The sequence below is a fragment of the Girardinichthys multiradiatus genome, chromosome 4 (assembly GCF_021462225.1).
Source record: "Girardinichthys multiradiatus isolate DD_20200921_A chromosome 4, DD_fGirMul_XY1, whole genome shotgun sequence".
NCBI classification, from domain to species: domain Eukaryota; kingdom Metazoa; phylum Chordata; class Actinopteri; order Cyprinodontiformes; family Goodeidae; genus Girardinichthys; species Girardinichthys multiradiatus.
The window spans coordinates 19,249,715-19,276,559 of record NC_061797.1 but is presented as its reverse complement, the minus strand read 5'-3'; the positions used below and the strand labels follow the sequence as shown (position 1 = coordinate 19,276,559).

The 26,845-nt window shown below is 38.9% G+C and overlaps 1 protein-coding gene across 3 annotated transcripts in view; it reads right to left on the bottom strand.

Moving 5' to 3' along the window:
• Positions 1-26,758, bottom strand: part of pla2r1 (phospholipase A2 receptor 1) — a 28,314-nt gene extending 1,556 nt beyond the window's left edge. The window contains exons 1-28 of one of the 3 annotated variants that reach the window (XM_047362615.1): positions 25,805-26,720; positions 22,136-22,516; positions 21,895-22,068; positions 21,210-21,374; positions 20,952-21,065; positions 20,694-20,843; positions 20,256-20,450; positions 18,445-18,608; positions 18,257-18,367; positions 15,732-15,844; positions 15,464-15,633; positions 15,165-15,370; positions 14,537-14,682; positions 13,985-14,069; positions 13,738-13,873; positions 13,612-13,647; positions 9,317-9,477; positions 8,579-8,643; positions 7,841-7,944; positions 7,626-7,762; positions 6,140-6,257; positions 5,870-6,009; positions 5,569-5,710; positions 3,522-3,757; positions 2,509-2,692; positions 2,284-2,409; positions 271-393; positions 16-192 (exon numbers count right to left, since the gene is read on the bottom strand). In XM_047362615.1, the coding sequence (XP_047218571.1) occupies positions 16-192; positions 271-393; positions 2,284-2,409; positions 2,509-2,692; positions 3,522-3,757; positions 5,569-5,710; positions 5,870-6,009; positions 6,140-6,257; positions 7,626-7,762; positions 7,841-7,944; positions 8,579-8,643; positions 9,317-9,477; positions 13,612-13,647; positions 13,738-13,873; positions 13,985-14,069; positions 14,537-14,682; positions 15,165-15,370; positions 15,464-15,633; positions 15,732-15,844; positions 18,257-18,367; positions 18,445-18,608; positions 20,256-20,450; positions 20,694-20,843; positions 20,952-21,065; positions 21,210-21,374; positions 21,895-22,068; positions 22,136-22,516; positions 25,805-25,952 (4,207 nt within the window). In that variant the 5' untranslated portion in view covers positions 25,953-26,720. Of the gene's footprint in view, positions 1-15; positions 193-270; positions 394-2,283; positions 2,410-2,508; positions 3,758-5,568; positions 5,711-5,869; positions 6,010-6,139; positions 6,258-7,625; positions 7,763-7,840; positions 7,945-8,578; positions 8,644-9,316; positions 9,478-13,611; positions 13,648-13,737; positions 13,874-13,984; positions 14,070-14,536; positions 14,683-15,164; positions 15,371-15,463; positions 15,634-15,731; positions 15,845-18,256; positions 18,368-18,444; positions 18,609-20,255; positions 20,451-20,693; positions 20,844-20,951; positions 21,066-21,209; positions 21,375-21,894; positions 22,069-22,135; positions 22,517-25,804 lie in introns of those variants that run through there. The other 2 variants (XM_047362613.1, XM_047362614.1) reach the window with 2 other exon arrangements.
• Between the last annotated feature and the right edge of the window lie 87 nt (positions 26,759-26,845).

The window sequence follows — 26,845 nt, the reverse complement described above, 5'->3', positions numbered from 1 at the left end:
GTTTCACACATCTACCTGAAATGGTTTTGCAGATGAAGCCAAGCTGCTCTCCACATGTTGATAAATGCCACACACCATCAACCAGCCTGGTTGTGACGCAGGTATCTGCGGTGAGCAGTTTGGTGTCCGGGCCTTTACCTGCCCAGTTGGTGTAGTCCGTTGGTGAACCATCAACCCAGGCCATTGAATCGGCTGGATGCAGAGTTTCATTGTTAAATGAAACTCATTTATCATTATTTCATTGGTTGAACAAGTGTTAGAAATTCTTACTGTCTACGTTGAAGTACATCCCCAACCAAATAGTGCGGTGAAGGAACCCAGATGACAACAGCTGCTCTAGAACAAAACGGTTCTCTGTCTCACTTTCAATGGTTAGGACATCTGAGGTGTTGACTGGAGGGTGAGAGAGGCATAACAAAATCCCAACATTTTTTTGTTAAGGTTGAGAGGTTGCACCTACTACAAAAAAACTCAAGCTGGGTCATTCTTTGCAAAATAGTTGGTAATGCACATATTCCAATTACAAATAGCAACTACATTTCACGTTTTGTAAAAGATAAGCTGATAGCACTTTGAACACAGTTGTGCCAAAGTCCTGTAAGGACTAAACACAACCAAGAGCAATAAAATTTTATTTCAATAGACAATAAAACTGCAATGTAAGAAGTCAATACTAAAACACAATAAAACAAAGTAATAGAAATAGAAGTAAAATATATTATATTGACATAAACTACAAAACTGACAAGCTCCACCTAAATCTAAAAAAAAACAGAGTAAAAAGTGAGTCCTTAAAAGTGCCTTAAATATTTCTACGCGTGGAACATCTACAACAAAAGCTTCTGTTTGCATTTGCTCAATGTTGTAAATTAGTGGTTGTCAATCCTGGACCTAAAGCCACTAATCTCTGCAAGTTTTAGGTGTGTCTCTGCTCTAGCACACCCGACTCAAATGGATACATTACTTGCCACCAAGTGCTCCACACTGATTTATTAAATTAGCATTGAGTACTTTATTTTGCCACATCACACCTTGGTTTTACAATTTTACTTGACAGGATTTTAGCTTTTGATTTAGTGACTGAATGCATTTTACTACCTATTTCATGTCTAGACAACTTTAAATTCATGTTGAACTGGACTTGCGGTCCTTAAACTTGGTGTAAAATGTCAAGCAAAATATTAAACTAAAACAAAAAGCAAAAAAAGGTACATTCGTTCACAAACTGTGCTTTAAATAGTCTGCATTTACTGTAGGATACTCCATTATTCATTTGAGTTCAAGATTTAGAGATTTTGAAATAGAGGTGATTTAAATTATCGCATACCAAACATTATGAGGCAATTTAGGTCTCGTGTTATTTTATTACTTATGGAAACTACAAATAGTAAGACCTGACTACTATTTAACTAGGTTCAGACATAATAGTTTGCACACAAATGCCCAGAGTGTTGTAAAAAATGCATGGGAAAAAAATCTAGAAATTCGAGCCTGGAGAAAGACACCATGTAGGAACATGTAGGAAATTGGGTGAATAAATCTGATGTCATCAGCAAAGCAGTGGAAAAGGTAATCATAGCTCCTGAAGATGGAACCCAAATTTAAAGTGTGGGTAAAATTTGCCATTTGTATGACCTATAGAGAATAGCTGTTTTACATAATGTTTCTGACCTAAGAATAAGCTAAGCTAGGGTAAGCTAAGCTAAGCTAAATGGATATTGGTAAAATATTACATATTGTTGCAATTGGACAGAAACCATATATGTACAAAAATGTTTCCAGGAAATTGAAAAAATTTTCACTTCTAAATGTAAATTCATTGTGTTTGGTTAAAGATACATGCTCTTATTGAAGTTTACAGGCTCTTTTTAACTAGAAACAGACAGATGTGAAGAAAGATCATTAGAGTTTATTTTGCCCAAAAAACAAAAATGTCAAAACCAGGTTTTTATCCAACAGAGATATTTTTTCATCAGTCAGAGGGGCTCTAAATCAGAATAATGTTCTATAAAAATAATTTGAGAGTAAACAAAACACAAAAAAATACAATGAGTTATTTTCTGGTTGTGATTGCTGTTTTTAAAATGTGGTGTTCTGTCTATCCATCACTGCAGTTGCTATCGTACAGTGACAAGAGGCTGTATTAAAAATCAAGCAATCCCTTTTTCATGTGTAAAGAGGAGGGCAATTTTAATCTACTTAAACAATGTTTTAAGTTTTTGATGATTAGTTTGCACTCATAAATAGTGACACAAGCAACTAAAGTCACAGCTTTAAACCAACCTTTCTGTTTACAGTGGATTCTTGACTCCTCAAATGTGAGTTTCTCAACCACTGGCTCAAAGTTGTAGCAGCCTCGTCCAGACTTTACCCAGGTGGATGGACAGGATGTCTCACACTTTTTACTGCCTGTGAGAAGAAGTAGGAGTGTGATTTCACACATATGATTAGATCTGATTAGTGTTGAGTATTTAGGTTTTCATGCTTTATCATAGAAATGGCACTAACTGGGCAGAGGAATTTGACACAGCGCTCCTGTTAACGGAGTCTCACAGTCTGCTCTCCGCCAGCCTCCATTCACGTCCATGAACACACACTCTCCAGTCACAAAGTCGTCATCGTCTTCATCAAATGCGTCCCAGTGTGTGTACACTGTGTCACTGCCATCTGACCACTTATAATTGATGCCACTCTGTAAGTATTTATAGTCACCAGAAATTTTGTCAGAAAGCTCCACAGGTGAAACACCAGTTTTTGAGATTTTTAAATCAAGTTTTGTATTTTAATTATTTTTTACAAAGACATTGCAGTAAGGATGATGAGGCAACCAATTAGCTGTCTGAATCTAAGTTTATCCTTATCTTTATTGTTTTATGGTGTAATAAGTAACATGCCAAGAGGCAGTGACATGACCTTGGTATGATCAAAGTGCTACAGTTATTTCATAGTCAATGTATTAACAAGTCTACAACCAATAGAAGGAACAGAGAAGGGGATTTATGTGAAAAACAGTAACTCTCTCACCTCCTTTTTTTATATCTCTCTTTTCTTAGGACAGCCAAGAAGGGCTGAGCAATGATGGAATCCAAATGTTAATTCTATGACTTTTAAATAGCAAAGTACATGCCTGCAGGGTTAGAAGGCCAATGTACAACCCCCAAGTTTCACAAGAGACAAGAGAAACTATGAAAAACAAACTGAACAAAACATTCTGTGGTTAGCTGTGGCTAGATGTCCATTTAAAGAACATGTTGGGATTTTCCACAATGTTCTGTAATTCATATGAGCGGGTAACGTTTTCCTTGCGGAAGATTTAGTTCCAAGTAATTTTTCCATTGAATTAAGCTTTCTTTGCTTACAGATCACTCAAGCACTAGTAAAACCTATTAATTTAAACAGTCTGTGTGGTACAGCAGTATTTCAAAAGCAGAAAGCAGAAAGGCAAGGTTGACACCTACTCACACATCCACATTGTCACACGGTAGACATATACAGCGCAAAGCATATGAGAATATACATACGTCTTGACTATACAGTCCAATCCAGTGCGGGACTGCCAATCTATTGACAAGGACAGTAAGGAAAGCCTGGTGGTAGGCATCTGTAACGCTCACTAGGTCAGAATCATTCTCTATGCACATATGCATGGCGTCGTACCAGCTCATGTTGCCAGACACAACCTTGTAGCTGCGGCTCCTGTACTCAATATTGTCAGGAAGAGGGTGGTGATAGGAATGGGTGGGGGGTTTGGACGTGTCTGCAACCAGAGAAAAATGATAAGTAGTGTGGACACAGTGCAATATACTGACAATATGCATTAGAATGATTATTCTAAGATGTTAATGTTCGGCACAAAGTGTGTTCTAGGATATGTTTGGGACTTCTTGCACAGATTTGGGAAACTAAATACCGATATCCTTGAGTCATTATTGGAAGCCTGCCAGATGAAACGTGGGGCTTCCAAGGTACAGTTTTGCTCATGTCTGGTTTCGTTTCTTATATATTTGTTATGCACCAGTGGCCTTTATTTTTTGTATTTTTTCTGAAAGTGGCCTGACAGGAAACGTGTGGGAAGAGGGGAAGACATGCGGCCAACATCAACATGCATGTATGGTTTCTAAAAGAGCGATTGGCTAATTACTATTATCAGTTATGCAGATTCTGATAATAATAATCATTCTGATGACCTGAGGATTTTTGTGTCATTCTTGTAGTGTGATACTATCCATCTTAATTTCAAATTTTGCAAATAAAAGTTTGAATACAGGTGCATTTAAATAATTAGAATCTCATTGAAAGGGTCATTTATATTTGTAATTAAATTCAAAAATCCCATATTATATTGATTCATAACACAAAACTGTTTATGTCTGATAATGTCGATGGTGATTTTAAGGATGTTCATGTACTGTACAATATAAGCATTCAATACTTGGCAGGACTCTTTTTGTATAAATTACTGCATCAGTGCAGGGTAGCATGGAGGCGATCAGCCTGTGGTTCTGCTGAGGTGTTAAGGAAGCTCAAGTTGCTTTGATGACGGCCTTCAGCTCATCTGCCTTGTTCGCTCTGGCGTCTCTCATTTTCCTTCTCACAACAGCCCATGGTTCTTCTAAGGACTTTAGTTACGGCCATTTTGCTGGCCACATACACTTTTTGAATTGAATAACTGAAATGAATAAACTGCTGGCGGTATTCTGATTTATTAAGATGCATTTGTACTTTCAACAACTTTCACATGATTATATTTATGGTACATTATTCATAGAAAGTCAGGAACAAATAATATTTACAGTGACTTTTAAACATATTGGCAAGCCTGGTAAAATTGTGTAAAAAGCTTCGGGGTTGGATGAGATCCTGCTATGGATAAAGTGTGAAATATGATTTTTTTTCCTCTTCTTACCTAATGTGGTCTCTTTTCTCATCTACCTAAATGTGTGATTCCATTACTTAAGTGACATTACTTCATGGATTTTCAGATTTCTCAGGATTACCAGTGAAAGCCAAATATTATTAGTATTTGAAAATTTGGACTAAAGCTGTTTTTACACCAATGACCAGAGAATTTTAGATTTCTTAAAAGGATTGTATTACAACTATATCATACCAGTGACAGCCAAACATTATTAGTATTAAAAAACTTTGGACTAAAACTGTTTTATACCAGTGACCCAGCTTATTTGAATGATGGGACCACAGCTGCCTCATACCAGCGACCTCAAGGATTAATATTATAATTTTTCTTCTAGCACCGGATGAATTCCTTACCACAGAGGACTTAATGAGCTAATTACCTCTATTAGAAAGATTGGATTAAAACCAACTCTTACCAGTAAACTACCAAGGATTATTAATGTAATTTGATTTTGTTTTTCTCTGTATCATTGTAATGTTTTTCCTCATGTACAGTGCTTTGAGTGCCTTGTTGCTGAAAAACGCTATATAAATAAACTTGACTTCTAAAATCAAGTGGTCAAACAACAAAAGAGAAAAGTGCATAAACTTATAAAAACAATAACAGACTGATAGAGGAACAAAATCAAGAAGATACGCATACAGTTTTACCTTGAGGCTTTTGACAAACGAAGCCATACCCACTCTCGCTGCACTTCTCATCGTACCACTTCCCAGTGAGGTGGAAGTTGTGGTTGTTGGACAAAACCGTGCAAAGCGGTTCATCAGCGACCCCACTGAGCCACTCATCCTGCTGAGAGGTTAACACAAAATGTCACAAATCTATTACCTCTTGGCTTCAACTTCCTAATTAATACGATCCATTTTTATTTTGAGTACACATGCTTGTCTGCATTACATGCTTAATCACTCAGTTTGGAGTAAGGTACTGTGGGTATTCTCTGGGCCTTACAGTGAAATAACTCTTTGGTTCGACTGGAGACCAGTTGGTGTAGCTGACTGGTTTCCCATTGGTCCATTTCATTGTGTCCTCATCCCGCAGACCAATCCACACACCGACAGAGCTGCCCTGGAGCAGCATAGTGATGTAGGCTGTAGAAATCAAGGCATGACAACAGAAAAATAAGTATTACATATATCAGAGGAGTTTTTAGGACAGAAACAAAGCAGTAACCATTTCTTTTGTTGATAGGAGCCATTGTACAATTCACTTTGTCTCTACCTTGTTCAATCTCATCTTCTATGGCAACCAGAGAGCCTTGAAACAGTGAGCAGATGGACTGGGCGTCTTTCCAACTCTTTCCTTCATTTGGATTGCCAGGGAGGTGAAGCAGGAGGCACTGCCAACACAAACATTAATCCTACACAAAACAGTAAGACTACGAGAATTCCCACAGCACCATTAGAACTCGAGTGGTCAGGACCCAGAGTTAAAAAGCGCCAAAATCCAAAACCCCTTTCTCTTCCTGTTTTGAACAAGTAACACTATGTACAATCTGGCTTTCTACTCTAAAATTCCCACTTTAGGCTTCAGAGGAACATTTGACCTGACCAAAGAAAAAACTAGTTGTAATGTAACAAGAACCAGCTGGCCAATCTGAGGCCTGAGCACAATCAGCAGGGGGTAATTCTCAAGTTAACAACATACTTCACACAGAAACGGCAAATGGAAACACAAACATCCTACTTCAACCTCAAAGAGAGCTGAGAATCTGGCAATTGTTTAGATCTGTGGGAGTAGGTAGCGTAGAATGAGACCATTCTCTCAGTTCTGTAATAGGAACAGTAATGTAGGAAATAAAGCACACATCCTATGTGTAGTTTAACTTATCAGGAAATAATAAAAATGGTCAGATCTTTACCAGATTGTAAAGTTATTTAAAACCCATCCCTTGTGCACAAAAACAAACAGTATATTTCACCATGTTATTATTTATCATGCATAGATCAAGCCAAACCTTAATAAATGTGTGCAAAACTAAGCACATTTGATCGTTCAACAGTTGTGCAACGACATTTAGCAAAAACAGTTTCGAAAGTTGTTTTCTGCAACATTTAAGCAGACTCTTATAGCAGAGGAATTTTGGCACATTCCTCTAATGGCATTTATTCAGTTCTTTGTCTTTGGAATTCACATAATCTTAGCAGGACCTTGATTTTCTTTTGTATTTTTTAGCCATTTTAAAGCATATTTGCTGCAGTGTTTGAGAGAATTCTGTCCTGGTTCATGATCAACATTAAACCAAGCTTCACCTCACATGACTCTAAAGGACTTCATGGTTGATATAAACAACTTTATAAACAGCATAATTTTTTTTCTCATGTTGGGATGTCCTGATATGTAAAACTCTACAACTAAAAAACAACTATAAAAGAGGGTGTACTTCCTTGTTACCATGTCTGCATGTATGCAGCAGAAAAGTGTTCGAATATTTACTGTGGGAACAATGGTTTCAAAGTTTGTTACAAACTGGTATTTTTCAAGAGAAATCATAACAGGAAAAATTTGAAACGTGAGGTATTTAAAGGTGCTCTACAAGACTACAGAAAAATATAAAACAATATTAACAGAGTGGAAAGGAAAATCCTGATGTAGCTCCTGCCATTAATTATACAATTTACAGTACAAGGAGCTTAACACAGAGTAATTTAAAAAATGTATTTCTATGAACGTATATACATGTAAGTCCACAAACGCTTGTTTGTACCTTGTGTCCGAAGTACAGCCACTTCTCTGGACATGCACCGATGTAGTGTGGCTCCCGGCGAGTCTCTACCACAGATACCGTTCTTCTCTTGCACACATAGCCGTGAAGTTCACTGCATTTTTTTACTGACCACTTTCCTGCAACATCCAGGTTAAATGTCAGAACTGGTCACTGTGGTTAAATCTGAAACCGCATGTTTGTCTGTCTGTGCTCACCTGTTGAAGAAGACATGGAGACACACATCCCCTTTTTTCTAAGATCACCATTTAAACCGCCATCTGCCCAGTTCTGAAATTCTATCTCCGTTTTGTCGCTCCACCTGGAAAAGAAAGAGAAAAGTATTTATTTAATAAAAATTGTTACATGATTGATTTTATGATCATAATTATTCATGTTATACAAGTAGTTAATGTTTTAGTCAAACCCAAGTTTTACCTCACTGCCTTTTTATCTAATTCTGGCATAAATCTTTTGATCTACTAAATCTAAAAATTAGGCACAAAAAACAATCAGGCAACCCAAGGGATTTGCTTATTGCTGTGGTTAGTAACCAGGCTGACAACTATTAACAAATCAAATTGATAACAGACTTCTCTCCATTTTACATATTCAAACATATTCAAAATACATGGACAGCAGTACTGTACATGATAGCGATTCCTTAATGTGATCATTAGATGGCAAACAAACAGTTTGAGTTTCATTTGGCCAGCTGCCATATTTGGCATGCCAATATTTAATCTATGTAATCAGCTATTAGTATGTATTTCTTTTACCAAGTCTACCAACAAAAAATGTAATCTGCTATATTCTTGGCTTCTCTACCAAAAGCCCAAGCCCAGTTCATCATTAAATAAGTGCAATCTATAGCTATGTCTACATGAAAAAAAAAATCAAATTCCTAGAGAAATGTATAAACAGAAAATATTTAACAGATTTAAACACTCACACACCTGACCTCCTCTCCAGCTGGGCCAAAGGAAAGGCCAATCCACCAGCTGGCCGGTCCCAGGGAGAACTGTGAAAGGATTAGCAGAAACTTTATTTGCACTCTACAGAAGGAAGCCCTTGTCACACGCCTGAAAGATCAAGGGCATCCATTCAGGCACACTCCTTGGTCCTTTCTTTACTCCCTTCACTGCCTTGTTTTGTTTCTACTATCCCCTCCAAAGCCCCAACAACACAAGATACATCTTTAGTCTGATCCAAAAGACTGCTGCCAACAGAAAGCTTTATCCTTACCCCTTCTGTGTCTGGGCACTCGAGCGTTTAAATATCCACATATAACAGGTATTTTAGCCTGCTGATGTGTTTCTGCAAACACCGGAGCTCGTACAAGAAACAAGTGTAATTTTCATGCTTGTTGACTTTCCAATGAGAGCATGAACTAAATAATAGCTTGGTAGAGTTCACCCAGTTAAAAACATCTATGTTTATTCAGATTTATACTGTGATGAAAGACTGAATGAGAGTCAAACCTTGTTTAATTTTAAGTGTTTAGTGTGAGCACCATAATTACTGTATAGCTGTAAAGTCAACTCCTTATTATGTGCTTTTTCTCTTCAAAATAAAACACCGACAACATTGTACTAAACTGTGCCACCACAATGAGCATAAATACCATTTCTCAGATATTTACACACGGCACCATGTCGATGCCAATCAGTCTATGAACAAAGGCAATGACAAACCCGTCTTAACCGCTCCTTGATGAATTGCAACTCTTCCCTGGAGTGAATGGATAGCAGGTGGGCTCCCATCATCTGACAAGCCAAAGAGACTGCGTGCCAATTGTAATGCTGATTAGCCAGCAAGTACTCGGCTCCACGGTAAAACACCCAGGCCTGGCTCTCTGCAGAGAGAACAAACACAGTGAGAAGATTTTTCCAAAGAACAAAATGGAAGGGACAAATTCAGACACTATTATCTTTGCTGATTAATTCAAGATGTTACACATGTAGAAGTTCCTTGTATTTACTTAGATTTGCTCAAAACACACTGTGAAGTGATATGTGAAACTCTCTATTAGAATAAGGTGGAATATTTATGATTATTAATGCAACTACAAAATAAGCTGTGACAAACATGCAAACAACACAATTTGTCCTTTGGTCTTTCATCTGTCACCACTTTCCTCACTGCATTCGCCCTGAGCTTCAGCCCTCTATCAGTCAGCCTCTCACTGGTTACAAATAGTGATATTTTGCATCTTGAAATTGCAACAAGGATGCAACGTGCAACTCTCAAGTTAATATGTTATGTTTGTGATGCATTTTATCCCACTACTCTCCATAAATGCGTTTTTTTCTGGTATTTTTACCATAAACTTTGCCTTCTCACACCTGGCACAGTGATTTTGTGGAAAGATGTGTCTTTTTTCTAGATGATGAGTAATTCATGGCGCAACTGAATCCATTAACTTTGTTTATTCTCTACTTCTCGCTCAGTGTATCTTTGTTTAACTGTGTCTTTTTTCTGGATGGAGCCACTGACAGAATTATTGCTGCCATTAAACTCTACAGGTCCTTCTCAAAATATTAGCATATTGTGATAAAGTTCATTATTTTCCATAATGTAATGATGAAAATGTAACATTCATATATTTTAGATTCATTGCACACTAACTGAAATATTTCAGGTCTTTTATTGTCTTAATACGGATGATTTTGGCATACAGCTCATGAAAACCCAAAATTCCTATCTCACAAAATTAGCATATCATTAAAAGGGTCTCTAAATGAGCTATGAACCTAATCATCTGAATCAACGAGTTAACTCTAAACACCTGCAAAAATTCCTGAGGCCTTTAAAACTCCCAGCCTGGTTCATCACTCAAAACCCCAATAATGGGTATGACTGCCAACCTGACTGCTGTCCAGAAGGCCACTATTGACACCCTCAAGCAAGAGGGTAAGACACAGAAATAAATTTCTGAACGAATAGGCTGTTCCCAGAGTGCTGTATCAAGGCACCTCAGTGGGAAGTCTGTGGGAAGGAAAAAGTGTGGCAGAAAACGCTGCACAACGAGAAGAGGTGACCGGACCCTGAGGAAGATTGTGGAGAAGGGCCGATTCCAGACCTTGGGGGACCTGCGGAAGCAGTGGACTGAGTCTGGAGTAGAAACATCCAGAGCCACCGTGCACAGGCGTGTGCAGGAAATGGGCTACAGGTGCCGCATTCCCCAGACCTGGGCTACAGGGAAGCAGCACTGGACTGTTGCTCAGTGGTCCAAAGTACTTTTTTCGGATGAAAGCAAATTCTGCATGTCATTCGGAAATCAAGGTGCCAGAGTCTGGAGGAAGACTGGGGAGAAGGAAATGCCAAAATGCCAGAAGTCCAGTGTCAAGTACCCACAGTCAGTGATGGTCTGGGGTGCCGTGTCAGCTGCTGGTGTTGGTCCACTGTGTTTTATCAAGGGCAGGGTCAATGCAGCCAGCTATCAGGAGATTTTGGAGCACTTCATGCTTCCATCTGCTGAAAAGCTTTATGGACATGAAGATTTCATTTTTTGACACAACCTGGCACCTGCTCACAGTGCCAAAACCACTGGTAAATGGTTTACTGACCATGGTATCACTGTGCTCAATTGTCCTGCCAACTCTCCTGACCTGAACCCCATAGAGAATCTGTGGGATATTGTGAAGAGAACGTTGAGAGACTCAAGACCCAACACTCTGGATGAGCTAAAGGCCGCTATCGAAGCATCCTGGGCCTCCATAAGACCTCAGCAGTGCCACAGGCTGATTGCCTCCATGCCACGCCGCATTGAAGCAGTCATTTCTGCAAAAGGATTCCCGACCAAGTATTGAGTGCATAACTGTACATGATTATTTGAAGGTTGATGTTTTTTGTATTAAAAACACTTTTATTTTATTGGTCGGATGAAATATGCTAATTTTGTGAGATAGGAATTTTGGGTTTTCATGAGCTGTATGCCACAATCATCCGTATTAAGACAATAAAAGACCTGAAATATTTCAGTTAGTGTGCAATGAATCTAAAATATATGAATGTTAAATTTTCATCATGACATTATGGAAAATAATGAACTTTATCACAATATGCTAATATTTTGAGAAGGACCTGTATGTGCTCTTTCTTTTACTTTGCCATTAAAGTTCTCTTAAAACATTGTCTTTCCTGTTCTTTCAATGACTCCTTCTGGACATCTAAATTAAGCCTTGCTCTACTGAAGGTTTCATCCTGTTAACAGGAAGTTATTCCATTTTTCCTGCTGCCAAGTCCTTTCTGGGATTGCTGCAACGTCAATGAACGACAGCAATCAGCTAGCCTTCCTTAGAGAGATAGCGTTTTACTAATATCAAACAATCAAATTATTTTAATTTTGACTTGACGTGGATGGTATGAAAGTAGGTGTAAATGTGATGATAAGATTGTATTGTTCTAGAATCAAATACATTGATCTGAGCTTAATTTCAACATGGTTTCTATATACTTGGATAACGAATTGGACCTAGTTGCCTTGTATGAGCAATTCTATTCTAGGCTCAAATTTCTAAAGTTCTCCTCCTTATTAACTTCTTTTAAAAATGTAATGGAAAATATTTCTACTCAGGTCAAGCGCCAAAAAATCCAGCCTGGGAAAAAGAAACAAAAAGAATGTAGGAATAAAGGATGGAAGGAAGGTCAGAAGAAGATATATCAGTGAGGCTAACTGGAAAAAAAGGCTTCAATTTGCTAGGGAGCATAAAGATTGGACTCTGGAGGAATGAAAGAAGGTAATATGGTCAGATGAGTCCAGCTTTACCCTATTCCAGAGTGATGGGCGTATCAGGGTAAGAAGAGAGGCAGGTGAAGTGATGCACCCATTATGTCTAGTGCCTACTGTACAAGCCTGTGGGGCAGTGTTGTGATCTGGGGTTGCTGCAGTTGGTCAGGTCTGGGTTCAGCAACAGTATGTGTTCAAAGAATGAGGTCTAGAATGACTACCTGAATATAATGAATGACCATGTTATTCCATCAATGGATTTTGTCTTCCCTGATGGCAGGGGCATATTTCAAGAAGACAATGGCAGGATTCATCGGGCTCGGATTGTGAAAGAGTGGTTCAGGAAGCATGAGACATCATTCTCACACATGGATTGGCCACCACAGAGTCCAGACCTTAACCCCATTGAGAATCTTTGGGATGTGCTGGAGAAGGCTTTGTGCAGCGGTCAGGCTCTACCATCATCAATGCATCATCAATGCAAGAAAAATTAATGCAACACTGGGTGGAAATAAATCTTGTGACATTGCAGAAGCTAATCAATATTATCATCACAATTTTCCGCAATAGTATTCTTTGGAGAAATTTTGCAAGCACATTTTAAAAAGTCATGATGTGGGATGTTGAGACTGTCCTACTAAAAAAGAGTCAATGGTGAAATTCACCCAGATGGTGTTTGAACAAAGCATTAGTTTAATACTAGTAACCTGGCTGCACACTTATGCAGCAAGGTCAGGTTATTGCACCTTTACATTTTTCCTCTAACTGAGTTATTTTGTTTTTCAGTTGACTTGTGCAAAATAAATGTCACATTATATGTTGTTTAATTGGTAAAATGGTCTCACTGTTTACTCACTGAAATATATGGCATTTTAACACAGGGAGTACACCCTTGAGAGCCACTTTATTTTGTTTTCCCATACTTATTTAGAGCTGGACAAGAAAAAAAAATCTAATTTCATAGACTTTTCTATACTGTGTAGGAACCCTGTATATTAATGAAACAAATTTGAATTCAAACAACTTTACAAGCTTGGTATGACTTGACATAATGCATCTTAACAGTAATGGTTGAGGACACACAAGTTGGTTTCCCGCAGAGGAAAACAGAAAAATCTAGAAGCTGCTTCAGAGGGACAGATTTAGGTTTCAGTTACAGATCTGTTTGTTCTAATCTTAGATTCAGATACTCTAGGGTGACATCTAGTGGTAATCTGTTGTGAAATTCAAGTAGATTTACAAACAAAACCTACTTACGCTCAGTGTACCAGTAAGGTTTCCTCAGTTTATCTCCTATAGTGCAAAACAAAGTTTACTAAATCAGCACAGATGTGTGTTTATATATGAGGTGACGGTGTGGAGGGAAGAGGGGTGAATGTTTACCTCTGGACAGCTTGCAGATCCACTCGTGTTTGGTGTCACAAGGCCGTGGCATCAGAGTGTTGGTCAGGTCGCTGTACACAGCGCAGTCCCTCCTGTCATCGTCCTCGTTCTTATCTCCAATGAAAGACGCCACTATCTGCACAAAGATCAGAACGCCTGGTTAAAAGCTTTAAAACTGAAGGTTTTCTTCATGCTACAGCACCCGTTGGCTTTCTGCAAGTTGTGGCAAACATTTCTGTGTGCTTACTGGAGAGCCATCGGACCACTCCCAGACTCCAAGGTAATCGGGATCTCTTTTATTTAAACCCACCCAGAACCAGCGGCCTTCTGTTCTAAAAAGCAACACACAGAGGAGAAAGACAAAACTTACACACAAAACATTAACTCCACATGAGATGGTTTTCCCTGAAAAAAATGCTCACAGCAACATACAGTACTGGTCCCTATCAGGGTCAGCTGTGCTGCACTGAAATGTTTCTGCAGAAGCCCAAAAGGAAAAATGAAACGCATGGTTGGTAATTTTTTATCTTTAGAATCCACAATAACCTCTAGGAAGCAAAGACTCAAACAAGGAGGCTAATCAGCCTGGTTTCAATGTGCAACTTTGTTAAGAAAGTTTACAGACTCTTCCTTTATTTTCTTGTTCTTATTAAATCCCTTAAAATTAAGCTGTTGATATAATTGTGTAACACCCTTCAAGATCAAACTGCATTTAATGTGCACAAAAAGAAGTGAAAGAATGCATTCGTTAGTTGTCATAACGATTCTGCGCCACTGAGCCTTGGGGAGCAATACCAACCCTTCAAACATGGTGCTGAGCAGGTGCTTAACAAACACCTGCTCCTCATAGTGCTGGAAACTGGCCAGCTGAGCCCCGAGGGCCTGGCAGAAGAAGTCCGCTTCCACCCAGGAGCGCTTCATCAAGACTTTCTCATCGTGGAACACCTAGAGGAGCAACACATAAGGTCAGCAGAGGCTAAACTGGAGAAATGCCTTCCATTAAGTTGCAGTGTTTGAGCAGATTTTCCTTGTATCTATTAGAAGATTAATGTCTTTTAAATGTGCAAAATATACATTCAAATAAAGTCCACCAGAACAGAGTACATTAACTAGAAAAATTACATTTATTTATTAAAACAAAAAGAGTCAAATTCATTTTCAACCTAACTTGCAACTCTTCTGTGGAGTAAACATTTCTTTAAAAGACAGTCAACCAAAATCTGAATAACCTAATGACTTGAAAGCAAATTTTCTAAAGTGAAAATGTTAAGTCAACCCCTTTGTGCCTAAATATTTCTAAAATGGATTTAAGGAATTTTCTTATTGAATCAACCAAAAAATGTCTTCAATAATAACTTCACTGTAAATAATGAGAAAATAGTACTTCATGAAAATAAAGCTAGAGGTAAGAAAGTAGAATTTCAGGCCTTAAAACAGTGAAGCAGTCCAGAGTGCGATTCCCAGCCTGGCGGACAGGAGGCGTAAGCATCAATGTGGTGCTCTGGCAGCTCTGCATCACTGTAGCTGCCACTCATCTTACACACTGACAAGGCCTTGTGGGATTTGCAGTCTTTTACCTCCCAGTGGCCCAAAGCGGGACCACCAGACATGGCAACACAGCCACCAGCACTAACTGGTTAACAGGGAAAATAAAGGAAGAGTCACTTCAAAACCGATCACAGCCATCTAAATCAGTCTGTTTCGTTAGCCAGCAGCAAGTGGTCACCTGGCTGATGTTTGTTCCAGTTCGAGAAGGTGAGAGGCAGAGAGGAGCCATTGTGAGAGAGCCATCTGTACTCCCCCTTCCTCTCCTGGTCCCTGAGGCCGATCCAGTAGTGCATGCTGCTGTTGGTTCCATTCGCACTCAGCAAACTGTTGACAAAAGCCTGCTCAAACCTGCCCAATCACGGATGAAAAAAGAGAAAGGATTACAAGAGGGTTGAGACACATTTAGTTTTTTTTTGTTAAAATAAACAACCGGCTTAATGAATCACCTGTTTTCCACAGTGAGGAGAGGAGCCCTGCAGTAATATCCTAACGTTGCATCTTCAAATGTCTGTTCATGACTAGTTACTGTGTAACAGGAATGACCATGTCTCTTCCAACCCTAGATGAATAATTGGGAATAAAAAAATCCAGAAAATAACATCATTTAAGAGATATTTTGCAGAGTATTTTCACTGAACACACCATTGCCTCCCTTAGTGGACTTTTTAACAAATGAATATCTCAGTGATCGCTGAAATCTGAATAAATAGATACAGCTCAAGTACACTGAGATCTTCTATCTCAGGAGGCTAACAGAAGATCTCTGTGAAGGAGGCGCCTTGTGGTTCCTTCTTCTCCCCATGCGTCCTGCTGCTCACAGAGACATTTCCGGTGGTGTCACGAGTCTCACAGAAACTACTGCCACTCTTTAGCTATTTTATAGGAACTCCTCATACTGGAGTATAGAGGTTGTTCTACAATACTAAGGAGCATGCAAATCTATTACAAAGCACAACTAACAAGGTCATAACATGGTAAACCCAGCTCTAGATCTATGTTTTCAGCATCAGGAAGCTGGTCACTGTTTATGGGTCTATCAAAGTAGAAAGGTACCATGCAATACAGTTTCAAGATAGGACACCTAATAACTAGTGACAATCGAGTTAATTCTCTGGGACAAAAAAACGACAATGGTATCTGGGAGGAGCTGCATTTTATGTTAAAAGAGCAAAAGTAAATGATTCTGAAGTTCTTTAAACACACATACTTTAAACTTGCTCCTGTTAAATGTTAATGATTAGAAGCTTATTTTAATTCATTTTGATCAGAAATTGTCAAATTACACGATGTTGTCTTTATATGTCCATATTTTTAGCTACAGCTTAAATACAACATGAATGAACTTAAAAGAATAGGACTTAAACCAAAATACTTGACAGATTCAATGATAAATTCCAAATCTTCTTCATTATGATAAAGCAGCAACATAATAAAAACCCTAATCATAATTATGCATTCCCTGGCTTTTTTGTCCTCTTTTTTTCTGTTTGACATGAGTTGAAAAGCTCAGGGTAACTCACTGTATTGGTACCTCATATTAGCACTAAGTGCAATCTGTTAGGATCAACTTTAGGTAACATCCTCTGGATATGCTAAGCCTGCTTCAAGTACTAGGCACAGCTAGATGACCTCAGTACGAAGAAGAGACAGCTCCAGCTATGATGGTTTTGGATATAAATGAAATGTTTACTATTAAATAAAATACTTGACAATGATCATCTCACTTCATGTTTAAACTTTTCAGCTCTTCTTGCTTTGGTCAGAATAATGAAATAACTGAGATATTTTTAATCAGTAAAATTAAAATAGTTTTTTTTTTTTATGGTAATGTGATCCCATTGATAAAAAATAAAAGATTAAGCACTAACACTAACAGATTTATTATGCGACCTCTTTTCCAAAATATGTTTAAAACAAACATACAAGTTTATTTTAGTCCTGACATGTTAAACCATCTCAGTTTTGATTTAGGCAGAAGGTCTTCCTTAGTTATTTTATGTATTTCCATGCAGTAATACCTGTACTTATTTCAAAGTGAATGCATTTTACAGAGAGGCTGTTTAGACATGTGGAATAAATGTTCACCTTTTACCCCCAGTAAGCCTCAACCCCCCAAGTGCCTTATGAGGTCAAGACCCTCACCCTCACATCTACATGAAGACCCTTTACCAAGCTTTTTAAAACTTGAGCATGAAATACTTATAGCCATTTTAGGAAAAGGTTGCTGCAACACAAATTACACATAGAAAACAGATCTTTGTTTGCAGTATGTCAGGCAAGAATCAACAGAGACTGCTCAAGCACGACGGTTGATATTGTTCCCTTAGGGTAATTTTTTGGCCTTGTGTTCCAGAGTACCAAGTAGCCTGGTGACTCAGGAGGCTGATATTCTTGTAAACAGAATCGCGCATGCCAGACAATACGTCAGCGAGTGGGTGAATCAGCTCTTCGTGCTTCTGAAGGGGTAACTTGTTGGACAATGTGTTGAGCTGCAGTGGGTGTGTGGATCTTTGTGGTGCGTGTCCTGGCTCACAGTACAGCCAATCAAACCTGTACACAAAACCCTTTTTGCTTTATGTAAATGGTCTTTAAAAGCCTAAAATATGAATCTAGACTGTTATATAAGACATTTAACGGGATTTTTCAGAGTACAGAAAACATATAACTTTATCTTGCCTAGGATACACCTGACTGTGGTAAATATAAATTTATAGATTAACTTTCCTCTGAAACTGCTTTAAAGAAAGAAAGAAATCTATAACATATAAATGTGTCACCTTCTGTGAGTTTTAGGAGAGACTCAGCAGTTTACGTGTGAATGTTGTGTAACCATGTAATGTGCCATGTAACCTCCACCACTAAGCTAAGCCCAGCTTACACAGTTCCATCTATGACTGGACTTGTTTTGCTCCCAAACACGCAGTAGGTATCTACATGCTAAAGGGTAAGATTTGTACATTCAGGTTCCTACCACAGGACATCCTTCATCCAGGGTTCCTCTGTGCTGATCGGGACTCTGGCTTTCTCTTTTGCACACAGCAGGGTGTTGCTCAGCGCACGGGGCCAAAAGCCAGTTACCTTTCTGTGACAGAGGGAAGATTTAAATTTGACAAGGATGGCAGAAAACGCAACAGTTTTTGTCTACATACGGTGTCCTACCGTCTTCTCCGCTTTGACGCAAAGCGTTGCATCCGTCAGGTTGTTAACAGGGTAATACTGGTCCCAGAGAGTCAGAGTTACTGGTGAACCATCTGACCACTCTACGCCTGGTAATGACCCCTGCTTCCACAGACCAATCCAGACATCTGTAACTTCCTTGGAATCTGCAGAACATGAGGACACAACACAATTCAAATGCCAACAGCGATTCGACATAAACTGTGAAAATATTAGACATGCAATATGAATGTTTTTGTGAAACACATCATTAGGTGTGTTTAATTTAGAAAAGATTAAAAAGCCGCTTTATACATCATTCAAACCAGATTTTTATATTCTGTTTAAAAAGACATATAACCTTTTTTTCTCAGTCTGACATTAAATCAGAACAGATGTTTTTAGTCAGTTTGTATACACTATGATTGGTGTGCCTTTAAAAAAATGGGAAACCCTACACAATGATGTCATGACTCGATAAGCTTCTGATTGGAGGCATCCCTGCGGAGGTATTTTAAGGAACACCTCAACAAACTGCTTCCTTGTGTGAACTCATGAAATTCAGAAATCAGCCAAGACAACAGTAAGAAAATTGTGGACCTCCACCAGTGAGGTTCATCCTCCTTCTTATATCTTAAGGTGCTATGTTCATCTGTCCAAACAATTATATGCAAGTATAAACAGCATGAAAATGAGAAGCCATCATACCATTCCAGAGATTGGAACTTTGGTGTGAAATGTGTGTAAAACTCCAAAACAAAAGCAAAACCCTTGTGAAGATCCTGACTGAGGCTGGTAAGATAAACTGTACCAACATGGCCTAAAGGGCCACTCAGAGAGGAAGAATCCATAACCACAAAATACACCAAAAGTCACAAAGGACAATGGAAAAAAACATACTGCTAACTTAGTTACAAAGAGGGATGAGGACATCAAAGTCATGGTTTTAAATAAAAAATGTCTCTCTCATTATTCTGGCATTTAGCAAATATAAGTAATTTTGATAATTGTAACTGACCTAAAACAGGAATGTTTAGCCTGATTCGATGTAAGACAGTGAGGAAAAAAATATAACGTGTATTTTATAAGGTGCAGCTAAATATCTGGTAATTGTACAAACAAACCCTAATTTCTTCATGCTTGGCTTGAAGAAACCAATCTCATGTGACACATTTTCTGTTCACTCAATACTGCTGACCATTACAATGAATTATACAGTTTATACTTAAAAATGGTCAAAGTGGACAAGAGGAGAACAAAAGTACCAGACCTAAAAATAAAACTATTCACAGCAAATGAACAACATCTAAGAATCATGTGTTCAAGAATAAAGAAAAATCCAATATTGACCTAACAGGACTTTAGAGAGGAGCATTACGTTTTAGTTCATGTTCATGTTTAATGTATGCAAATAGTTCCTTGGGGATCTCTTCATTGGAGCTAAAATACAATTTTATTTTTGACAAACATGATTATTTTGATACTTTAGGTTTTCCTCTTGAGTTTAGCAGCAATTGAGTGTCTAAATGGTTCTTATCTTACAGTGTATTTCGTTAAATAATCATCAAATTGTGATATTCTGGATTTAAAATTCACAAAAAGCAGCCAAAGTCTGCAGAATGTTTTTCAAAATGCTATTCATAATGTCTAAAATGTTTTGCTCCAAACAACCTTGAAAATAAAAAAATATATAAATAAATCAGAACCCCTTGACTTTTGCACGGTACTATAAATATGAACTTTCAAACAAAATGTTATCTGTTATGTTTGATAAAATACAGCAATTGATTTTTTTGTTGCTTTATACTTCTTACAGTTAGCCAGGAGGTTAAGCAGCATCTCCACCTCTGACAAGGAACAGAGACTGGTGAGGTTTGCACCCAGAGATCCACAGGCTCGGGAAGACTCCTCCCAGCTTCCAGCCTCTTTTTCCGCCAGCACATGGTAGCAAAAACCATTATGAGGCCACCAGCCATCAGCGCACTCGGTATGGATGTACTGCCAGTTCTCTAAAAGGGGAAGAACCAACAAGTGTGGGAAGTGAAGGAAGACAACCAGAACCAGAAAAACAAAAACAGAGGGAAAGGTAAAAAGTCAGCTAAGCCAAGAGCAACAACAGGTATAAAAACATGCCTCATGGGAAATCCCTCCTCTTTAGACTCATACCTGCCACCAGAAGAAGCAAGCAGCCAGACAGCAGCCAGCCCCTTTAATGACTTGTGTTTGTCATTTGTGGCTCACCAGACTCTCACCTAGTGGCTCAGCTATGCTGGTGTCATTTGGTGTCTTCTTACAGATGTAAGGCAGGGCGGACTCACAGGCAAGACTCTGCCACTGGCCACCATGGGCAGAGTTGTATACTCCGCACTGCATGTTGGTCTCGAGCGGAGCTGCATTTAGAGCTGAAGGACAGAGCAAATGATGAACCAAATATTATTTCAACATAAAGTTGGGAAGAAAAGTGATTTTAGCAGCAGATTTTGAGCACAGATTTGATGAATAAGCAGTACCTGTAGTGAAATTCACCAGCGATAAGGGAGCTCCGTCAGACCACTTCCAGCCGTACCCATCCTTAAGGTGGTTTACCCCAATCCACACCATTGCACCAACATTTGCCAGTCGATCTAACCCAAGATAGCCCAAGTAGGAGTCAAAAAAACAACTAAAACTGGTATGTAGTCAACATTAAAAATGCCAGGGCTGAGAAAAACCCAAAAATCAGACAGTAACGCAAGTGCTACAGCATACATTTTCTATGAGATGCCCACCTCGAATGTACCTGTGCTCTGCCAGGCTGGTGATGCTCAACAGATTCCCCCCTTGAGCCTGGCAAGTGGACAACGCCTGACTCCAGGTGAGTAGGGTGTACAAGTTGAACTGGTAGCACGCCCGGAGCTCGTGGTTCGACTCCCAGAATTGCTCACAACTGGAAGCTGGAAGTAGAGGCACAAGTTAAACACTTAGTAACTAACTGATAAACACAGATTTAAATGGACTTTCAAGTTAATGTGACTAGTGAAGATAGGACTGTGGTTCTCAGTTTCGTGTATTTCACTGAAATCTATTCTGATATCCTCAATTTTCTGCTGCTGTTTTCAAAATATTTCTCATGTGTTTGGTTTAGACTTTATCTTGAACTTTACATTTGGTACTGTCAAGCTCAGGGGTGCCCAAGTCCACTCTTCGACAGCTACTACGATGTCTCGTTATCAGGCTTCTGCATAGCTGAATGACATGCTGATGAGAGGGATAGGTGCCCCTGGAGCAGCAAGTTTCTCAGTTCTCCGTGTATTCATTTTGGTTCATTCTAGCTCCTGCCCCCCAGCCCCTGCCCAAATCCCAGCTTGCATGTTTGTTTTAATGTAAACCACCACTTATCATGATTCTGCCCATTTCCTGCTTGCTTTTGGGTTCTACATCACCACATGCAATTATGATAGTGTTTGTATTCACCTTTAACTGGACAGAAACCCCATTGTTCGGACAGATCGTAGCGATCAGTGGTAGAACACCAGTGAAGATGATCCTCACGGCCCTCCGTGGTACACTCAGCATACCATTTGTTGTTGTAATTAAAAGGAAAAACACAAGGATGTCCATGCGAATTTCCCAAAAGAGTGTGGATTTCTGCAAATCAAACATATTTAATTACCAATGACAAATATATTTTTTATATGATCAATATTTCATTTACCTTCATATGGATGTGAGCAAGGGCCTTCTCTGGGAGTGTTGTGCCTTTTCCACTCATGGTAAATGTTCTTTTTTACCACGACCAAACGTCCAGATACCGTAACCTTCCAGTGTGACGCTCCGTACAGCATGTTTCCAAGGCAGCGCCACCACAGCACTAGGTGGTTACTGTCGCACTCAAACATGCCCAACGGATGCGTCGTGTCCAAAATGTTTAGGCCCAGGCACATGCTGGAGCCCAAGTTAAAGAGTCGGTGCCTAGAAACCCACTTCCACAGCATGCGGTGTGTGGGACGCTCACAGTCCTCCAGCACCAGGTTGGATCGGTCCACTGTCACGCAGCGCTTCAGCGTAACACTCTCCAGGATGAAAAGGCCCTTTCCTGAATGGAGAGGGATCGGAGATACTCAGAAGACGAGGAATATTGGGAAGAAATGAGCAGCAGCACATGGTAACTCCATTTAAATGAGCGTGACAGGCAAAAGAGTGATCTTTTTCAAAATGAAAATGATTTGTTCCAACACCAAAACAAAAACATTATGCCTCTGACATAAAGTTGTGAGCAAACAATCTATCCCCAAAACAGCTAAAAATGATTGTGTAACATAATGCTAAAACCAGTAAAAGGGATGTATGCTGAATATTTAAGGATGTTATGAAGGAAGATGGAGAAGTTCTAACTTCCTTCATCTCATGACCGTATACAGAAGACTGAATGATTTTAGATTTAATACATGTTTAACTTGTTTAGGTTGAGTTTAAACTGCTGAAAATGACTGTTTTAAAAAGGAGTGTACGTCAAGAAGAAGAGGTCTGCGTGACCAAAAGTATTTTCAGTGGTCTGATGTCCTTGCTCTGTTTTCACTGAGGGGAAAAACAGCAATGCAGCAAAATACATTATAAAGAAAACATTGGGTTTTGGAGAGGGATTTTTAATTAATGAAAATAAAACTGCCCACCAGAAACTCACATTTTACTGTCAAAACATCCTACAGTTTTCAGAATGCACCTAAATCAGTGCCAAAGCAGAGAGAAATTTGTCCAATAGCTAACTATTTCAAAACATCATTAGATTAGCAAGGAAGTAAATAAACCATGTTTGCAAAAATGGTATGGCTTTGTGTTAAAGACCAACAAAAATGCAAAATATTCAACAACTCAACTAAAGAAGCTGGATTTTTTTTCCACTTTTGCAAAAAAAAAAGAAAAAAATATGACACTTTGCAAGTTAAAACTATGCAATCATGACAACCAATGTGATCTGGACTTGTAGTTCTTAAAGCAAAAATACTTCTCACTTAACTGTTTGAGGCATTTTCTTAAAAAGCAACAGCTTTAGACTGCAGGACACCAATTTGTACATACGATTACCTTAATTACAATGTAACAAGATTTGCTCATGCAGAATGTTTTGTGATGTTTCCCTAAAGCAGAGGTCCTTCTTAGAATAGCAGTGTATGTTTCAACAAAAAACCTGCAGAAATTCCACAGAATTAATGTTGATTTAGCAGACATGCAAGTCACAAAACCCATGTTCGTTTTAAGAAATAAAAATTTTAATAAACAAATGACTGTGTGCTCTTGAGCAGCAAAAATTCGTGAGTAAACAGAATTGAGCCTGTTCTGCCAGGAGGTCCAAAGACAGCTATTTTTGGTACTGCTTTTTGATCTTTCCTTGAATATAGTGATGGCACAGAGTCTCTCACAGCAGTGGCACTCAACTCTGGTCTTCTGAGACCACTGCCCTTTAAGAGTCACAGCCCAGTGGGTGGTAGTGTTTCCCTGCTACAACATCTATAAATTAGTCCTTGGTAAGTCATTTGAATCAGTTGTGTTACAACAAGGAAAATCTAAAATATTACAGGTAAGAGGAAAAGTTTAAGAGAACGATGGTGCCTTCCCCAATTATTTTTTCCCCTTAAGAACTATAACACATAAAAGAGGAGAAATTGTGTGTCAAAAGAGGTAATTTGAATAGGATTTGATTTTTCCCATAGCTGCATCAAAGCATGTGTATTTATCCCTAAAGAAATTGCATAAACTTTCCTTTTGATAAAGCTTATATTTAGAGTGGCTTAGGTTATCCTGAGGTATATGTGTAGTTATGCTGCCATGGGTTTAGGTGCTGCTGGAGGACATAATAACCACTTTCCGTCACTCTGCTACATTCTCCTACTACTCTTCAATTTTGCATTATTTGCTGGTATTTGAACTTTTAACTATATGTTCTCTGTCTGCTTTGTCTCTTCCTAGAAGCTACATGTGGCCTGGCTCTGTGTTCAGCTATGGCACCTTCCTGGAGGGGGTTACTGCGTTACTGCTGCCAACAACTTCATGTTCTCCTTCTACAGATGATACACTTGTCCCTGTCTTTTAGTGTTTAACCTTGTTTCTCTCCTAGACATAGCTACTAGCTGAGCTTTTACTGCCCTCTGTCATATTCTAGACTTGAAAACTGGCTCCGAGCTTATCTGCTAAGCTGTGTTTCTCCCCTAAATAAAGCCACTAAAGCAGCTACTACTGCCTTTAACTTTAATTTTTTCTTTCACATAGAAAGTACTCTTGCATCAGTGCTTCTGTTTTCTTTTTGTGTGTATGCTCTGTTCTCTAATTTCAGAAGGCCGCTCACATTGAACCTGGTTCTGCAGGAGGTTTCTTCCTGTTAAAGGGGGATGTTCATTTCCACTGTCGCTACATGCATGCTTGGTATGAAGGATTGCTCCAAAGTCAACGACACAATGCAAGTGACTGTCCACAGTTGCTACTTGGTCATCCAGGACAAGCGAATGCTGCAAATCAATGACTCGATGCAATCTGTTGGGTTTCCTTAGATAGAAAAGGTTTAAACCAATTTGAATAATAAACTGAATCTGACTGCATTGTTTGATAACTAGGATCAGTCGGAATATATGCTCTTGACTTGGAATCTGTAAGATTTGATTGAATTAACTTTGTAAAAAGCCTTGAGACGACATGTGTTGGGAATTGGTGCTGTATGAATAAACTGTATTGAACTGAATCAAAGTACATGCTGTTGGTTAATGCGTTTACAGACTGAAACCTGAGCAAATGTGAAGTTTTGGTTAATTTTATCAATAGAGAACTATTTCCCAGCCCATCATTTACCGGAGCCAATCAAGGGAAAACAGGGTCCGGTTAATGGTTGAATCACTAGTTGCACCACATTTTAAAAACAATTCACATGAATAAAAATAACCGAACATGTTTTGATTAGTCACGGGTCAGTGATTTCAACTCTGTTTGAGCTGCAAATCATAAAACTTTGTAGAGTGATAACTATGTAGATAACTATGTATCCTTCAATTAATTCATCAAAGCAGAAAAAGCTTAAACATATAACTGTAATAACTATGTTTGTTATTAGTGTTTTTAGGCAGCGTTTTACTGGAAAAAGAAAAGAGCTGTTTGTTTGGACCTTGTGCTACTGCGTTTCATGACTGTAATCAAAGAGCCACCACAGACAGTAGGGAGGTCTTCAGAAAGCCATATTTTAGACACAACATAGCAGTGAGAACACATCCTACCTTAACACAAAGCAGCGCAGTTATACAATACTCTGTCTGTAGTCAATCTGTGCAGCGTGGACGTACAGAACAGGGCTTTGAAAGAAAGACAACGGTCTGCCGCTGGATGGTGCATAATAACTTACTGTAAAACTCAGTGAGCTGGTTTTTCCCCAGGACCTCATCGTTCTCCTCGCTGTTACATAGGCAGATTTTCGACAACAACACAGTTAAGCAAATAAGCGCCACAACAGCAGCGGCCGAGTTCACGCATCTACAGAAGCGCAGAAACATTTCGACAGATGGCTGAAATGTTGGAGAGGCGATCGTCTGCACATTCCGGGGTTCCGGGTATTTTTAGGGTGGTTTCCCCCCCTTCTAGAAAACTTTCCCCGGAGTGCAGTTTTTCTGCTGGGAACCAGCCTCGACGTCACGTCTGACGGAGGAGCTGCTGCTGCCGCCCGGGTCCGAGCGCTGCATTCTTGCCGCTTTCTGCTGTGTTTCCACTGGGACACGGCCAGGAGACTTTTCACCAGAAGACTCCTAACACGCAAAAACGATATATACAGGCGAACGTTCTGGGAACATCCCCAAATGTCCCAATGACTTTTCTTTGATGGTTTCCTAAAGACATGTATCATATGGGGAATGCTTTGTGAGGGGTTTGCAAAATAGCACAGAGGATTTTCCATATTTTGTAAAGGTCCTCATAATTTCTTCACATCTCTTCCTGAAATGATACTTCATTAAACATCTAAAAAATAACGTATAAAAATGATCTTCATGAGTATTTAACATGTCAAAATATCTGGAATTAATTTAAGAGAATATTTCAAGAACATTATTTGAGTTATTTGCTCAGCTGTCTAATAACGTTATTCAACATAATGCAAAATGGAAAGGTGTTGCATTTCTACATAAAAATTATATAAAATATTTAAACTCAAATAACAAGGCATACTGTTACCTTGACTTTTTACTCACTCTTTGTTGTTTGAACTTCATGATACAAACTTGTGATCCAAATGGTTTTCTACTAACAATTTTAAAGATGTACATCTACCTGTGTACCTGCAGGGATATTTGGCATTACAGCCTATACCTACAAGATTTTCATTAAAGACATTAATGCTGCATTTTAATTAGTCAAAATTCTGTAGTTCATCCCTGATTATAGATAATTGTTC